Consider the following 19,311-nt stretch of genomic DNA (forward strand, 5'->3'; position numbering starts at 1 on the left):
GGTTGTGGGTTCAATTCCTTATTCGAGCCATACAATCCCTTATAAAATGGGACCTAAGCATTCATCATTTGCATTGAAGATGAACAAGCTCATGCCAAGCATATGAAGAAAATTCCAGGTATACTAATGAACATGAATACGTTTACAGCCACAAAACGTATTAAATATTTTGTGAATCACACATTTGACTTTATAGTCAACAGCCCATTTTATCTGTCAAGTTGATGTAGTTATGTCTTTGAATTACGGCCACTGAATGCAACAATTTGTTTTGGTTTGACTTTTCAACTGAAAGAAAAATGCCACGAAAATGCAATTTTTGTAGAGTTTTGAATAATTCTGTGCAAAGCTGTATGTAAACATTTTGATTCGAGCTTACAAAGTAGTTAATGTATTGGACCAACTCTCCCACTCCTTAACTTTCCATTAAGTTCCATTCATATTCACCTTCTCTATTCAGGTTGCCATTGTAAACAACTTCCATTCCTTCATTGAATTCACCAAACAGCTTGAGGTATGTAAAACGATTTTACCAAACAATGGTTCAGATGAAATGGAATATATTCAATACATGATTGAAATTTATGAGGATTTGGAGGAAATCAGGGAAAATTATCTTATTTTTTTCCAGTCAGACAAAAATCAGGGAATTTAATTTTCAAAACTACCTCAAATCAGGGGGAAATGCCTCAAATGAGGGAAAAAAGGGGGAATATTGATCAGCCCAAAAGTTGAAAGCACAGTAGTCAGTCAGACTCTGCTATATTTTGTTGCAAACCAACAACATCCATCAAATGTCTGGTTATGGTGGTACTAATTACTTTTACATTATTGTTATACTGAAAAATGCACGTAATCCATTGCATCAACTTACAAAACTTGTGAAACTGGGAATGGGTTGAAATAATTATCAGGGAATTGTTTAACTTCATCTGGGAAAAATCAAGGAATTTTGTTTTCTTGAAAAGATGGGGACCCTGTATGTGAGAATGATAATAGTAATTGGATGATTCATAATTACAGGAATGGTGATGAAAAGTGATTGAAAGTACATTAACAGATTCAAAGTTTGTATTACACACAGTAAAATATTGAATTATTTCTTGAAGTCATACATAGCTTTATAAACAGCTTCATGAAACAATTCCCTGTTCAGATGTCATGTAGTATCATTATGGTATGGTTGTGATTGATTTTCTAATCATCAGAGAAGGCATCTGAAGCTACCGGTAGGAGAGACGGGGTCAACCTCAGTGTTCCAGAGTTTGATTGGTGCATTCAATAAACTAGCCGGAGAGAGGTAAAGGATAAAAAATTCTGATTGGTTGATATTGTGTTTATTGAACAACATGTGCATGCAACTGCAAATCTGATTGGCTATTTCAAGTTTGTGATGAATTCCTGCTTTTGTGTTATGAAGCCTTGAGGCCCGTTTCATAAAGGACTTGCAATTGTTGTAACTTTGCCATTATGGCAACTACCATGGTAACCTTGATTGTGATTGGCTGCTGAGCCCCGTTACCATGGTAGTTGCCATTGTGGCAAAGTTACAACAGTTGCAAGTCTTTTATGAAACGGGCCCCTGATCATTATATAGCATAGTGGATGAAATTGAGTTAATGTGTCTCAGATTTTAGTATAAAAAAACAGAAGATAGAAATTCATACTTTGTATTTCTTTTACTGTGTTTGTCTAACACTCTTTAAGAATCAATCATTTGCAGAGAATAAAATCATTAAACAAGTTACATTATGCCAAGAGATGGAAGATCATCGACACTACTACTGAAGGAACTGTATAGAAAATATTAGATGAGTTAAATGATTCAAAATTTCATTATATAAATAAAATAAATCAATACTTTTCATAGCAAGAGCTGTGGAACATATTGCCATTGTATGGATAACTTTAAGCAATTTAATGTTAACTATGTGTCAGAGGCAAAGTATAACGTTGATTATGATTGTAATTCTTTTTTTTTTTACAGTCTTGGAGATCTTTTATGGGAGATGTTTTTAGATCTTGAACCTCATCTCAATCAGATCATTACAAGACCCTGGTAAGTTTGGCTCTTGTCCTTTTGATAATATAATTTGATATACAGAAGTGATGGTATTATCATGGCATTAGTTAATTAACCTTAAGTTAACAACTCTTAATGCAGTGTCATGTAGATTTATGTTTCCAGACTCATTCACCACATATTTCTCCTGTGAAAAGTTAATCACCATTGCCCCCCCCAAATAATAATAACAATGAAAAATAAGTGAAAATATATAAATTTTTTTTTTTTTTTCTTTCATAGAAAGATTTTATTCAGAAATCAAACACGAAAGCAATTCAGTTTACAAAGGAATCATGAAGCGAACATGTTTACAACAACTGTACATGCGTGCTATTATCTAATGATATGACAAAATTATGATGTTTTTGACTGAGAACCCTTTCAATTTCACAATAGCGTTTCAATACGCTCTTAAAAGAGCTAAAACACAACCGATTATCCGTACAACGTGTGGAAAAAATGAAATATTTAGCATAAAGAATATAACGGTTTACAGTAGAGTATTGAGCGTCAGGGCAACCAAACAAAAATAAATTCTTATTCAAATACACGTTATTGTTCAAATAAGAGGTTTGGAAGTTTTGAATAAATTGTTGAGTTACAGGGCAGTCCCAAAACAGATGTGAAATACTTTCAACAGAGGAAGAACAAAATGTACATAAATTAGATTCAGACAAGCCAATATCGTAAAGATGTTTGTTCACCCCCATTATCCGATTGAAAAGTTTATATTGAAAGTAACGGAGTTTTGTAGAAAGACAGCATTTAAAGGGAATCATATACAATCTGTTCCAATTATTAACCGGTTCATTTAAAATGGATGCCCATTTTGATTGCGAAGTGGGGGACTTTAAGATTTTATCAACAGAAATTCTATGGATAAACTTGCATACCTTAAAAACATTATTTAAATTATACAACAAATCTTCTTGAGTTGTTTTACTCTCAACAAGATGTTGACTAAAATGTTTCCATTCATTGGGTATTGCAGAAATCAATGAATGATATTCAAGAAAATTACAATTAATTTTGTATTTTTGTAAAAAAGTTGTATGTGAGAGAAAATTGTTTTGTTCATCCATTAAATGTTTAATACTGATGATCCCATTTTTAAGCCAAAGTTGTTTATATATAACTTTCCCATCTACTTTGATCAATGAGTTATTCCATAACACTTGATTCTTTATATTCAAATCAGATAAATTAGGAGAGAATGTTAAACGACTCCAAGTAATTAAAATTTCTCGAATGAATTGATTTTTTATTTGTAATATTTTGGGATCATCGTATTTTAAATTACATGTCCAAAACAATTCTCCTCCAAAGGTGACCAAATTGTGTTTGAAAAAACATTTCCATTTTCCTTTATTTTCTGTGCTCATATAACGTTTAACCAACGCAATCTTCAGGCCAGAAATTACAGAAGGTAAATGTAACATTTTCAATCCACCTTGACTATAGTCTCCAATAATTGTAAGACGACTGATTTTATCCGGTTTTTCATTCCAAATAAAAGAGTAAATTAAATGTTCTAATTCTTTCAAAAAATCTTCAGGAGGTTTTGGTAATACAGACAACAGAAATATAATTTGAGAAAGGCCGAGTGACTTCAAAATAGTTATTTTCCCTATTGGAGTTAAATTTCTCATTTTCCATACTCTTAAAACATTCTTTATTTTCTTAAGCTTTGGAATAAAATTCAATTCAAATATGTCTTTTAAGTCAGGTGAAAAATATACTCCCAATAATCTAAATGGGCCATTAGAAAATCTTAATCCGGAAAAGGATATGTCTGGAGGATGTGCTTTGTAATAACCAAGTGCCACAATTTCAGATTTATTTCGATTAATGCAAAGCCCTGAAAAAACCTTAAATTCATCCAAAATATACATAATGATTTTAAGAGACTTGACGTCATTTATATAAAATGTTGTGTCATCTGCATAAGAGTTCAGCTTAATTTCTATTCCATTCACTGTTATACCTTTAATATCACTGTTTCCCCTTATCCATAAACACATAATTTCATTACAAATGATATAAAGAAGAGGACTTAAAGGGCAGCCCTGCCTTACTCCGCATGCAATTTGAAAAAATTCTGAAGCATGTCCATTATTTAAAATACAAGAATATATATCATTGTACATAACTCTAATCCATAATATCAAATCTTCACCAAAATTAAAATATTTCAAAGCTTGAAGTAAAAAGGACCATTCTAATTTATCAAATGCCTTTTCTATGTCGGCCATTAACATAAAACCTGGAATATCGTGTTCATTTGTAAATTCAATCATATCTAAGGCTAAGCGAATATTTTCACCAATATACCGACCATGTAAAAATCCTGTCTGGTCATTATTGATAATACCACCTAACACCTTTCGCAATCTCAAAGCTAAACATTTTGCAAGAAGTTTATAGTCGGTGTTTAAAATAGAGATGGGCCTCCAACTTTTTAAAAGCAAAGGATTTTGGTCTTTTTTAGGAATGAGATGAATAATTCCTCTCCTCTGATCCAATGACAATTTACCTTGTATAAAATATATAAAGTAAATGTTTGAATGAATGAATGAATTAATAAATAAAGGAATAAATGAATATTAATGAAATATTAATGAAATGACAAAATGAATAATAATTTTGTCAGAATGGGAAGAAAGAGATAATGTGAGTAAACAAATTTCATTGAATTTCTTGTGTAATATGATCTTATTCATTAATGATAATCAATGTAGATCAAACTTAGCATTCCATAAACAATCGCAGTAGGATTTTATACAATTTTAGCACTGGAATGTTCTTTGCTTTCTCTATATTATACAGGTTTCAACACCCTGGTTCCCCTGCCCTTGATACTGTGTGCATCACCATTGAAGATTACTATAATGACTTCATCCATCTTAGACCTAACTACTATGAATCACTGGTGAAGGAACTAGAGAAGAGAACTGTCACTGCCTATGTCAAGGGGATGCTGGAAAGGTAAATGCATTATTCAGATATTGTGACCAAATCCAAGATTGCTTTCTATGAAGTGTTCAGACATGGCAAGATTTATAGCTCCATTTATTCAAGAATAAGAGCTTTGTAATAATATGAGATATCTTTATAGGGCCATTTCCACTTTGATGAAATTGCTGCTGATAAATCCATTTCATATTTGTTTTATTATATTGTTATGACTCATGTTATATGATGTCATACTGATTTCAATTTGAAGTCATGTTAAAAGTTGTCATGAGCTTGTCTTCAACACTCTGACAGATTGAAAATTTCAGTTGATAATTGCATCGATTTCAAGGAGCTTCTGTGAAACACTTCCCTTTATCTCTCTTCTAATATGATTTCAGACGAATGACGTTTAAGATGTATGAAGAGCGTAAGGAGGCTGCTGAGAAGATTACCAGAGAGAGTGATACATTGGAAAGACTCTTTGCCCGTCTCAAACGGTCTGAGGAAAAAGAAACGGTAAGTTAATGGGAACCTGTTTGTAAAGTTATGCAGGAATTTATAGATAACTGGAGTATGAAGTGCTAAATTGTGAGCCCAATTTTGGTTAGTTTTTAAAAGGTGTGATCCTAATCTATGAAGTGGCATTGTTATGCATTATGTCTTTCCCCTCATCCACAAAGAAACATCCTCAAAGTCCAGAATGCTTTTAGAAATAAGACATGCTTCTTCTTGTCGGACAGCTTTTCTTTCCTTCTTTGTTCTACTTCTTGCTTGTAAAGATATCTATATTTCATATTTATGTTTGTGTGCTTTGATATTTATATTTTTATAGGCCCCTTCTCAATGTGAGGTGATTCCCCTGATGACAGAGGTCATTCGTATGGAAGATACATCCATGCTATCTCTTGAGATATCGGTGAGTTTATTTTGATCCTAAAAGGTCAGGGGCAGGATATCCCCAACAATTTGCACAAAAAATTATTTCACAAAGTATGACTTTTTTGCTTTGAAGTATGGCAAACTTGTTAGACCAAATTTGCAACATATGGGTACAGCATTGCAGTACTGTGTGACTTTCAAAAGGGGTAATTTGTTAACCCAGATGTAAGTCCAATCTGAGAAAGGTTCAGTCCACATTGTTATGGATGCTTGATTTCAACTTTCTTGCACAATATTCATGACAAATATAAATTTACTGATAAACTAAATTATTTCATGCACTCATTTTAATCTTCCTCTCATTTCATTGTCAATTTCTTTTAAAAATTATATGTGACTGATACTCTTCTCTGTAGGGTAAAATATTCTGTACTTGGCAGTGAGTTAGCAAAAGTCCCTCCATGTGAGTACTGTCTAACTATGCTTAATCTAATTAATTCTGCGTGAACCAACCATGTGTGACATGTTTTCTCCCTAAAAATGTTGTATTTGCGCTATACTTTTCCAGACTTTGGTTCATCGTTATTCAGACATAAGAACTGATCATCTTGTCAACCTGTTAGTCTCAAGAGGTGATTTCACTGTAGCAAATGCAAGACAGGTTAGTTTATCTCAAAGCTAATATGCAATCTGGGTCCCGTCTTACAAATGGTGTGTTTCTACAGAGAATCGTTAAACGGTATTACCCCTGTAAGTATCCAGAATTCCAGAAAAATTTCCTGTAGGAACAGACGCAATGCAGTTTATTAATTTACTTATTATTCATTTGCGAAGCAGAATGTGAGTTATTCGCTCTGTAGAAACAAGTTGGTTTTATAGGGTGATACGTTTTTTTTATTACGGAAAGATAAACCGTTTTTAACAATTCTCTGTAGAAACACGCCGACAGAGTTGCGATCTGATAAACCTCAAGTCTATGGAAATCCATCATTGTCACATTTTTTACAAGAAATTTGAACAATGGTTTTTTTAAGCAAAGGGAATGATTGTATGAATACACATTGTGTTTAGAAAATATTCAAATAAACATATAAAACAGATGTTGACGTTTTTGGCTTTCCATAGTTGTGGTTGATGGATAAATCGTAACTCTTTGATGGTACCCTGAGCACAACCGTATCTTATTGAACTTCATAAACCAATGTATTTAGTATTGGTTTCCAATTATATTGCTATTACATAGCATAATATTGTTTTAATTTCACTTTTCATTACCATATACTGTATTTTGATATATGTACAGGGCACTCTCAAAAAGCATTTGTTGATGTACTTATGAGATCATCCTATCCTTAAAGGAAACAGAAGTAAATAAATAATGAATATTTCTTACTGTACTATTAAGGATTTCGGCGAGATGGTTCTCTAAAGCATTCTATCAGTTCAAAACACAATTTTTTAAATATGCTTTCAGGAAGTAAAGGAAATACATATATTTGTTATTTAACATATTAGGTATGTTGATATAGTTCAACAGTATTAAGAGTAGCAACATGATATTTTCATTAAACATATATTAATTGTTGATTTTGAATGGATTTCTTGTTCAAATGGCAATGTATTGTCATATGCCTTCTTTATCAAAGCCTTTGAGGGGATAAGTTATTTAATTTATATAATTTCTAACTATTTTCTAAAATTTATAGGTTATTGTATTGACTTTTGTGCTAATTCACTTCATTCGTGGACAAAACACTTTAAATGCTCTGTTCAGTCATAATATGAAGGTGTTTCATAGTGTTTTAAAAAGCTTTGTTCTGTTTTCATTATCTTCCTCAGGTTGTGGTAGATACGCTAGGTGAAGATGACCAGAGGCAGATGTCTACTAGAAGTATTTTCTCAGATATACCAGCTAAATAAGAAAATTGAAAGAGAAAATGCTCTCTACAAGGGATTTGGGAAATGTGAGAGATAAGGGGGGGGAGAATAGGCAGTTTTTGCTTTTACTACGGGGAAACTCTGCAATGCATCGATTCCTTTTAAAAATGCAATTATAATCACAATGGGGAGCTGAGAGGCTTTGGTAGGTAGACTGGGACAGCAGGTCATGGAAGATTTGCAACGGACGAATAATTGAAAATATGTCGTCCAGAGTCAAGAGATTCCGATGCTGTACGTCCCAGTCCACCAACTTCGACAAAGCCTCTCAGCTCTCCATTGTGATTTGACTTGAAATTTCAAAGGAATTAGTGCCTTGAAGAGAATTTCCCGTAGTAAATGTGAATAGTCCGGAATGTGGAGGGGGTGGGGGGAGATAATGAGAGAGACAGAGGCAGATGCCTGCCAGAATTATCTTGTATGCCTGCTAAATAAGAAAATTATTGAAAGAGAAAAGGCTCTCTACAAGGGATGGGGGAAATGATGGAAAAGGGGGGGGGAGAACATGGAAAAGGGGGATAATACGAGAGACAGAGGCAGATGTCTACCAGAACGATCTCTGATATACCTGCAAAGTAATATAATTTAAAGAGAAAAGGCTTTCTACAAGGAATGGGGAATGCTGAACAGAGACAGAGATGGGGAGAGAGAGACGTAATGAAGCGAATTCATGAAAGTGGTTTAAAACAAGGAGAAGGTACACAACCCCTCCTAGTTTTTTTCAAGCACACTAAAACAAGTGCCTATCGCCTATATACCACGATCATATATCAGTATGACAATTATATAATTAATATGTATAGGTGACAGCTCCAACCATGAGGGACAGCAAATTCTATTATGAATTTGGGCCAAAGAGTTGGATGAAGAGATTAAAGAGAGAGACATACGGAAATGAAGAAAAAAAGGGAATGAGGAGAGAGAGAGAGAATGGGTATGAATGGATTTTAAAGAAAGAATAATAGATGGAGAATTAGTGGAGTTTCAGAGAGAAAGAAAAAGGAGACAGTGCAAAGTTGTATGAAGATAGACAACTGAGTGCAAGAAAGTTCTTAAACTGACCAGTTTAGATAGATAAATGCAAACTCAGATAAATGTAAATAGATATATATGACATATTTGTAGACGCAATTCCATGTGCAATATATTTTTATTTCTAAAAGTGTTTCTATCATTCATCAAGTCCATTGAATAAGTTACAATAGCAATTGAAATGAAAGAAATTACAATACGATGTTAGCAGCAATTTTGTACCATCATGTTCCCTCAGATGCTGGGGTATGGAATAATTCCGGGTTAACTGTCTTTTTTTTATGTCAATTGTGATGATGAATGATACTTTTATATTGAGGACAAGTCAATACCAAATTTGATGTCAGATGTGAATGTCAAAGTTTAGTTGTATTTATAATTGAATATATTTCTTTCTGTGCCTGACGAATCCAGTACCACCCTTCCATATGAATTTGTGAGAGTGGCCACTATGCAATCTGGGTCATGAGTTCTCTCACGGACAATACCCTGGTGGTGATCATCTTGAGCTTTGTCCAGCTGGAATACTTTGTGGCATCCAAGATTGGTTGTGTTTTGTCCTCCTTGCTCTAGCACACAAAAAGATAACTCGGCCTCTGTACCTTCCAGATGGGACCACCTGAGCCACACCCCCATGTCCATCTCGTCTTCAGATGCATCACTTACTTGGTCTCGTTCCTTTAAACTTCTCTGGGATTAGGCATCTTGGTATTTCAACATCTGCTTCCTCCTCTAGGTCCTTGTTTATGGCATCCAGTATTGCACAGATTTCTCTCGTGAGAGTCACAATTGGTGTACCCCAATCCAAGTTGAGTTGCCATAGTTTTTGCAGGAGGATCTTTGGCCTTATGATCCCAGACAATATTCCAAAGACATAGTAGTATACTGTCTGTTTCAGAATGCTGCTCTTTGTAGGTGTACCCTTGATCCGTTTCATCTCTTTGACGCCCAGCGTGTCTTTCTCCAGATTTGACTTGGTACTGAGCAATGTAGCATACTTCGCATCCTCGCTCTCATCACAAACCTCTTGTTTTATTTCTCTAAGGTCTTTGTGAGTTCGAAAGCTTGCTTCACATCAGAAAGCGACTCGTTCAAATTGTCCATGTAGAACTGGTGGGCAACTGCATCTTTCAGTCCCTCATCCTCTGGAGCATATTCCTTGATGATATGTCGCAGTGCGAGGATGGCAGCTGTAGGTGACGGTTTGTCCCCAAAGGTCACAGTGCTGAGCTTAAAAACCTGTACAAGGTGACTTGGGTTCTCTCTGAAGACAAAACGGTGAAATCTGGCATCAGCTGTATTGATTTTGATGGCTTGGTACACGAGTCTGACAGGTACACCATCATGATGAAAGGATTTAGAAGCATTTACCTTGCGCAATTCTTGATGAACCTGATAGGCTTCCACTCTACGGGGTGGTTGTGATGCAGGTAAGAAAGACTGTAGAGTAGAGATGTCAAGCGAGTAGTTGACTAAAAATACGAGCAAAATGGTTATTGATAAGATAAGCTTGTTCGATAGGGCGCAGTTCACAACCAGGAAGGGATGTAGCTTCTTTATTCATTCCAGTGATGCTATGAATTTGCTGATGCCAACTTTTGGGGTTGGATTTCCGTAAAATCATGACTTTCTAAGAATAGAATGATCCTTTTTCACTTGTACCTCACATTTGACTCGATTGCAAAGATTCCTATAGTGTGCCATCCTATTTGATTTGAAAGCACGCTGCCTTTTCTTAATTAGCGATAAGATGCTTTTAGTGATCCAAGGCTTATCCTGAGATCTGCGTTTGACATTAACTAATGGGAAGTGTAGATGGAACATCAGAGAAAGAGAATCCTGGAATTTAGAAGGTTTTTCTGTGACAGTCGGGTTCTCGCGAAGGTTACTCCAGCTAGTAGACATGATCTCCTCACCAAAGGCACGGAGTAGTCCTCTAGTCTGTGACCTTGGAATCGGGACTTTCCATCATACACTTATCGCACAGGAGTGGTAGTTGAGTCCTTGGTAACCATGAAATGCGGAAGCAACCACATTTTCGTTCCTGCAGCCCAGTCTCGTCTCATCTCTCTGTCTATCTGTGTCTGGTAATGCCCCTCTTAAGCTGATCTCACATCTGCTTGCAATACACCTCCCATTCTGCAGGCCTGTTAGAAAACTGCTTCTCAAGGTATTTTTGTCTCTTGACGGCATACTCGTAACTGTCTTGTAAACTATTGGGATTTCTTCCATGGAAGTGCGACCTCATAGGAATCATTAATTGGAAGTTGAGACATGCTTTGCTGCTTGATTTCTGTCCTGAAGGTCTGTTGAACATTTGCATCTTTTGGGTTCCAATCCCGTTGTCTCTTACCCAATGAACTCTTCAATTGGACCAATGGCAGAGACATTTAGGTTGTTTAGGAATGGAGTTGTACCGAACGAACATCCTCCTTGGATATAACATCCCAATGGGCATCTGACTCAAGTTGCATATTTTTCAAAACTCAAGCTCATACACTGATTGCTCGGTAAGCCTGCAACATGGCAACCGTTTGACATTGGAGCGTAATATTTCCTATTTCTCCATGAGATATTTGTTATGAACTTTAGCAAATTCAAGGGGAATCAGGTTAACCCCAATTGTTCATTTGACAAGGAATTCCCCTTCTGTCATCTACTGATCTTTCTGACAGTTAATGCCCCTTTTGCATTAAAGTTACTATTATAATAACTGTGCCATCTGTTTATAACTACCATGGTAATGCTGATCAACAGCCAATGAGAATCTACAATTCAATGCAAGTTACCATTGGATGGCACAGTTACCATAATACTATCTTTAATGCAGTGGGGCCCAGGTTTTCCCAGACAGAATTAGATGCAACTTCCCCCAGCATTTCCTACACCATCATTTGCAGGAATTGCCAAGAAGCAAAACTGCATGGTACTCCACATCCAGTGCATAGTGGACTTTGAAGGCAAAGTCCACAGCCTTAGTGATTGTGGGAAATAATATCCAATGCCAACAAAAGTCTTCAAGGGTTTCTTTCTCCAATATGTAAGGGTTGCGGCCTCTTTTTCGGACCAATCTCTGAAAATACAAGTCTAGGTCTATTCCCTCACATTTCAGGTCTCTGAATGTTCCCGGTGACTCTTTAAAGGAGCACTTCCCTCTCCTGCCAGTTGCTCTACCTCTGTAAGTTTATGGAAGCATACAGAATGCCAATGCCTCCAGTTCCTCTTGGGGAAGGCCATTAACATCATTTATGTCTAGCAATGTTGTTCAAGATAGGCATCTTGCTGCTCCATTTTCAACTCTCTTTTCATGGGTTGGCCATATAGCAAAAAGTCTGTCTATTGCCTCAAATCCCTCTGCAAAAAGATGTCCCCAGCATTTGGTATTTCATTGTTTCTTGCTCTCCCTTATCCAAAGATATCTGGGATGCAGTTTTAGCAACCTTTGCTGCAGGTGATATATTATATTGTAGCCATGATGTGAGGTCATAAGCTTCTCATTCTGATACAATGTTGCCTTCCACTCTTTTTTACAGACAGGGTCAATTGGTTCTGCTGGGTCTGCTTTTGAGGATGCTGATCCATTGTCTTAGATCCATGTTTGTGCAAGCTCATGTTCATACACACCATGAGATAACCAGTGGCTGGTCTGCCCTGTGTGCTATTGATATACCATGCTTCATATCCAGTTTGGCCAAGTTGATCTTTCAAATATGGGAACGCCGCAACCGGACTTTCATCCATAGCCTGCCTGACTGCATTACTTGGGATTCGCATCATTCTTTTCCATGAGATGTGTGACAAGTGCATGCACTAATACACTGCATATGGCCGTGACTTGCAGCATGGTTTCTTTAGATGTCTGCAATCATTCGTGCTCCCTTTATACCCCCTGTGTCTTGGAGATAATGTCTCTTATATAGAAATAAGGCTTTTGTAGTTTCATTTAGTTCTGTACTTGCATTCATACTATCATTTTCCTCTTTAACTGCATTTGAGCGGTTTGGTTCCAACCTCGGGTGAGCAATTTGATCTTCATCTGTGCCTCCTGCAGCAGCTTCCAGAGGTGTCTTATATCCCTTGTTCTTGGCAAGGAACTTGAATCTTGTACCTATTCTAGTTACGAGTTGTGAAATAATATCTACATCACCAAGGTCAAAGGCATCGTCATCTATTCCATAATCTTGAAATGTGTTTCATACCTTCTCCAGACCCATGAGCCGCAATCTTTCAGCAAGAGCACCACCGACATGAGCCGTGTTGATCATGTGATAATTTATCAATATCAGACTCTCATTGTGTATGTATTCAAGGGATATACATGTACATGCAATACACATCAAATGACTTTCATGATGTTGGTGAAGCTGCTATAGCCTATCTCTGTAAGGACTAACCATTCCTTGTTTGATGGTAATACGTGTTTGATTTCCCTCGGATGAGATATATTCATGTAGACATTATTGGATACTTGAATCGTACTCCCACCTTGTAACTTCAATCTTGAATTTGTTTCACCCCAAAAGCTGGCTCTATGTGTGTGTATATGATGTGCAAGTAAAGAAGCAAGACATTTGTGAAGGCGAAGACCTCACTACAAGACCTGGAATTGTTTTAAATCTGTCAGTATATTGAAGATTTTTTTGTTCTAATTCACAGGGAAATATCATTCAAATACATTTTGATCCCATTTGACTACTTTCCGAACAGGTGGTACATTGTAATTTGCAATTACACAAAGTGAAGTTGAACCTTATACAGATTAATATAAATCTATACACAGTATCATCTATTTATGTTCAACTCAAAGTAAGTTTTTTTAATGAGATATAAATGACACAAAATTATATTGTATAATGCAGATGATTATGTTCAATGGCTTGCATGCTAATAAATAATTAGAATTTATTCATTACGAGTGTACTGTGTTTTGTAGTACTAAATGTATGAGTGTGAGGTGAAATATTAATTGAAATGTGTCCATTTTATTTTCATTTATCAGTGATTTCATCTGTTGACTCATACAGAGAACGTAGTATAAATAGATATAGAATGACAGGTGATATGATAACTAGAATGCCAGTCATCTCTGAATGAATCACAGTTTCTATACCCCCCCCCCCCCCCCCGCAATGAAGTAAGTTCATCAGTTTAAAGATCACTGCATCAGCCTCATGAATCCCTGGAACTTTTCTTTTTGACAAAGAGGAGGGGTTGGGGGAAGGGGACAGGGATTGCTTATGAGTGTGTGTGTGTGAGAGAGAGAGAGAGAAGAAAATTACTGTGATTTTGTATTGTGTGGGGGTGTGTTCATACTAGACGTTGGAAAGAGAGAGGGAGTGGGTGGATTTCAATTTTTTAAAAATTGTGAAATGGGATACAATACTCTACCTAAATTTCCCAAGACTTCATCAGAGGCATTCTTGCTGATCGAGTTCTGAAAGCCCCAACCCTAAGCACAAACACTTCCCAGCTGGGATCCACTGAATCAAATCCGATAGACATTTTTATAGTATTACACCTTTTCCTTTCGGTTACAAAGTATTGCACACACACTACTCCATATTTTTAAATCATTCAACAAAGGGGAAAAGGAAGTAATACAAATCGATTGATATGCTGTAGTCAAACATATTCACCGGCACGGGTGACTCGACAATCCCAAAACATTTTATTACTGTCATTTTCCGTGTCTTGTATGTTTTAGTTTCATAAATCTTATAGGTCATTTTCCTTATTCCCGGTGGACGTTTCAGTTAAGAGTGACTTTAAGAACGACCGGTGATCCTTCTTGTGGTAAATGGTATATTCATTGGCGATGATCAAGTGCGAAAAGGGATACCGGTCGATCCTTCAAGATGCTCTTAACTGACGAACAGTACAGCTTCATGAAACGACCCCCTGGATAGATACATACTTCTTATTCGAGCCCGTGGAATAATACACCAAAATTTGCTTGATATTCTAATGAAATTCTGTTAATCAAAATGAAATTAAAATACTGATGAATAAAAGAATGTTATTGATTTCCCGCGGTTGTTTTTTCTTCTTAAAATCGATCGATACTCATCAAGACATGTTGTAACCATGTTCGAGCATTTCCAGAAAGAATTTTTATTGTAAATGTCACATAGGTGATTAAAAATATGCTTTAAATTATGGATCACTTGAATGAGTGTCCTGATCGCCTAATCAAATTCTTGGACATTCCCCGCCTATTGCACAATTTTCCGCTTCTTGCCACTGCGCGGTGACGATATCCGATATACAATAATTATTCCCCCCCCCCAAAAAAAAAGTTAATTGTCTGCGGAAAAATTTGTTTGAATAACATGAAATAAAAAAGGCACAACAGTAAATATTTCTTCTTAATTTGAGTTTGGCGGCGCTACAAAGAAGACAACCCTATGGAGTTCATATATAGTATTTCATTTCAAGTGATTAATATATTATTTATCATTTGAACTTTATTTGATTATGTGAATCGTCAACTGCATTTATTCAAATTAGATTTGAATAAATTAATGAATAACAAAATACAAAAGAAGATAATTATTAATAAAAATTAGAAATGAAAAAAATGATGGATTTTTTTTAAAATAGAAAAAAGCTATTCGCCATAGTGGTATAATAATGTAAACACACGCTTATAAATGAGCATCTTTGTAGTCGAATATGCATGGTAACTTCCGTGAATAGTAAAATACGAAAATCTAATGAAACGTGAGTATATCACTAAATGTATCTACTTCGTTGTACCGCAATGGTTATTATGCTGCTTATTTATATTTAGAAAAAAATCATAATATAATTGATACAATTTTAATGAAATTTTAAGTTGTTTTTCTTTCTCACTTGTTAAAGAAACGGGATAGTAATGTAAACGTTGTCTTTCACTCAAATATTCAGACGTGCCATGCTGCAATTTACCTATTAGTCTATCATACATGACTCATTACAACAACAGCATCGACATTAAAGGTATTGTTTAGCTCTGTGAGGAACCAATTTAAAAAATTCTCAATCCAAGATGAAACATGATTGTGTACAAGTGCATGTATTAGAACTAATATACCCTGAAAACAACCATAATTGAGAATGAAAAGCTAAAACTACAAGGCAAACCCTGATTTTGTAAATAGGCGTCTTGTAGACACCTAAATAGTACACATAAATGTATGGGATGAAATCAAGATGGTGTTTCCGGTCACTATATATTTCAAGTTTTGAAGCACTAAATAATTATTATCGAACGCAATTTTTTCTGGGCTTCATTTTTGTAACATATCACAGACACAGGTGACAAGTGTGAACTTCTAGCTCATATTTTTAAAAGTCAAACCAATGTTAACCAATCACTTTAAGAGTTTTGGGATGATATCCATAAAATCACACAACCCATAATTAGATCTTATCATACATATTGCATGACTAATGTAGTCTCTGCTCATGTTGATTATATGGAGAAATATTTTAATTTTTCATTTTATTTCATTTATTAATTCCACTTTTAAAACAAATATCATAATATACATAACAAATATATTCATAAACATAGTGTATCAATAATCAAATTAAGTATCTAACATAAGTATTTATGCATTAGGTACACTACAATGTAAAAAAGTGAGGAGCCTAAATAAAAAGTAGAGCTTGTAAAAATTAGGTTCCCAATGGGGAAAAATGTAAGTTGTTACTTTGAGCGAACAAATGTGGACACAAATATGGTAATGTCGAGTAGAGATCCAGGGTTTCTTTTAAGTGGGGGGGGGGGGTCAGAATACAAAAAGTTTATCAAATATGTTTGGAAGAACCACTCTAAACAAATAAATTGTCTTCATCAAAAGACCAAAAAAAACCACAAAGGTCATCAAAACGAGCACAGTAATTGTCTCTCCCCCAAATCGGTAGTGCGGGGGGGGGGGCACTGTGGTGATAGTTAGGTTATAATTTGATATCTAGGCTATGAATGAAATATGATATTGGGCATAGGAGAAAGAAAGTTAACATATGTTTTTCTTCTATTCATTTTCAAATTCTTGTTCAGGCATATGCATGTATTTCTTTGAATGGTAGTTTAAATGTATTGAATTGAATTGATGGCATATCATTTCATTTCGTAGCCAGTGGCTGAAATGATAAAGATTTACAAAGTAAAAATATAATTTATAAACAGTGAAATATGTAATGAAAATAACTACAAAAAAAACAATGGAAGTAAACAGAGAAGTATACAGATATATATTTTAGATGGAACTGTCCAATAACAAATTAACATCTTAGTAAACTATGATAACATAAAATCAATGTTTAAACCAGATTCATCATAAAGTTCGTCTGCTTTTGAAAAAAAACGGTAAAGCTGAAGTGTGTATAGGCTACCAATGAGTATATCATGCACCGGGGAAAAATGAATTACTGTTATAGGGAAAATTAATTACCTCTATTAGATGATGATATACTCTGCAAAACCTCCGGTATTGATTTACCAGCCCGAAATATATATGTCCACATCAGAGAATTACTGTTAAATAACACCAGTTAGGTTTTGGTCTAACACCAGATAGGTGTTTATACAATACCAATTAGTATTAATACAGCATCGGTTTAATTCCAAACTGGTGTTGTTTCAATACGTCTCGGTTGTGGATTACGGGCTGGTGTTAAATCAACACCGGTGTTTTCGCAGTGTATCTATATCTACCATAGATATAATTTTGCTCTTTGTCGGTTGTTGAATCAAATAATTTAGCTTAATCAGTACCTTTAAGTCTATTTTTCCCAAACACCCGCATATGTTAGATTTTTGTCCAGATTACACCGAATAATGAAACGGACGAGAGAAAATAGTGACGTGTCCTACTATCGTTTCCGACTATATTTTTCATATCGCACGTCAAAACAGCAGCACTTTATGATAATTTTATGTCCATGTATAGCGCCGTTAATTATGTGCATATACTCAACTGCGCTTTTACTTGGTAGGCCTATCATATCGACTTTGAAGTCGATACGAAATGAAAAGAAATTCCTGATTAGTCATCGTTTAGATGGCATTGGAACTTATTTATATTTAGGTTAGGTTATTATTGTGACTTTAGACTTTGTTCCCAACTCTGAATCACTCACAATACGTCATACATGTCACAAGACTGATTGCCGCTGAAATGAGTAACATTCAGCAGTCTTTGAAAGAAAAGTAGCGGAACGTATATAGCTTTGCAACCGGCGATGGGGATGAGGGCATCAGTTTTCAAGTAATCAGAATTTAACAGATGAGACAAAGGGAGACAAACAAACATAATATTTTGAGGTAATGTGACGGACCTAGAGTCACGTCACGATATTTAAAGGGGGTGTTATAGTTAGATAACACCACACTTGTATTCCGTGACGCCATGCACGTTCATTGATGATGAAAATGGACATGTTAAACTATGAACACCCTAGTTTTTTTTATTATTGAAAACAAATTAAATCACCAGTAAGCTACCCCCTAGCTCCATCAAAATACCATGGCGTTGCCCCATATATAGATCACCCGTGTCAATTTTCTCGATGAAATAAAAGAGGTTCATGCACTGCAAAAACTCCGATGTTGATTTAACACCAGTCCGGAATCTATATGTCCACACCAGAGAAGTATTGAAACAACACCAGTTTGGAATCAAACCGATGCTGTTTTAATACTAATTGGTGTTGTATAAACGCCTATCTGGTGTTAGACCAAAACCAAACTGGTGTTTTTCACACCTTTCTGGTGTAGACATATAGAGATTCCAGGCTGGTGTTAAATCAACACCGGAGTTTTTGCAGTGTGCAATTTATATCAGCAAGGAAACCAGCTTGAAAAAATAATATGTCGACATTGTAAGATATGAAGTGTCCAAGGCCCGACGAGAGTCCAAATATCTAGCCGAGTTGACATTTAACTTTTTATAAGTCAACTTTGCAAAATAAAAAATAAATTCAAGATAACGTATCTCGCCATATCGACATATAACTTTTTATAAGTCGACTTGGTGAGATAACGTATCTCGCCGTGTCGACATATAACTTTTTAAAGTCGACTTGGCGATATAACGTGTCTCTCCATGTCGACATAATAGGGTTATTATGTCGGCATGGCAAGATCAAATATCTCGCCAAGTCGTCAAGTCGACGGCACTTCAAAGGCTCCGTTTGTTTCCTTTTGTAATGTGCCTGTAAGTCTGTAGTTAGGCAGGAATATTTTGTCTACAATCTGCAAGAAACGTGTTTTGTCATTGCGGCATCAAAGTGGCTACAAAGAGAAAGTCTTGGATGTTTCTCCATGTCTTAAAACTCCATGATTCAGCCAGGCACCCATTAATCTCAAGTGGCATATAAGTAACGTTGTCGCTAGCTAAACGGACTGGAAATATACCCGGAAATATATCAACGGCCTTTATCTCTTTAAAAATAGT

The 19,311-nt window shown here is 35.5% G+C and overlaps 1 protein-coding gene across 3 annotated transcripts in view; it reads left to right on the forward strand.

Annotated features, from left to right (window-relative positions):
• The window catches only part of LOC121426648 (exocyst complex component 3-like), a 42,644-nt gene extending 28,870 nt beyond the window's left edge, over positions 1–13,774 (forward strand). For all 3 annotated transcript variants that reach the window (XM_041623021.1, XM_041623027.1, XM_041623035.1), the window contains 8 exons: positions 461–514; positions 1,209–1,300; positions 1,988–2,059; positions 4,892–5,050; positions 5,419–5,536; positions 5,853–5,936; positions 6,468–6,560; positions 7,739–13,774. In XM_041623021.1, coding sequence (XP_041478955.1) covers positions 461–514; positions 1,209–1,300; positions 1,988–2,059; positions 4,892–5,050; positions 5,419–5,536; positions 5,853–5,936; positions 6,468–6,560; positions 7,739–7,819 — 753 coding nt within the window. In that variant the 3' untranslated portion in view covers positions 7,820–13,774. The remainder of the gene's footprint in view (positions 1–460; positions 515–1,208; positions 1,301–1,987; positions 2,060–4,891; positions 5,051–5,418; positions 5,537–5,852; positions 5,937–6,467; positions 6,561–7,738) is intronic.
• Positions 13,775–19,311: the final 5,537 nt, after the last annotated feature.

This window comes from Lytechinus variegatus, chromosome 1 (genome assembly GCF_018143015.1).
Source record: "Lytechinus variegatus isolate NC3 chromosome 1, Lvar_3.0, whole genome shotgun sequence".
In the NCBI taxonomy this organism is placed as follows: domain Eukaryota; kingdom Metazoa; phylum Echinodermata; class Echinoidea; order Temnopleuroida; family Toxopneustidae; genus Lytechinus; species Lytechinus variegatus.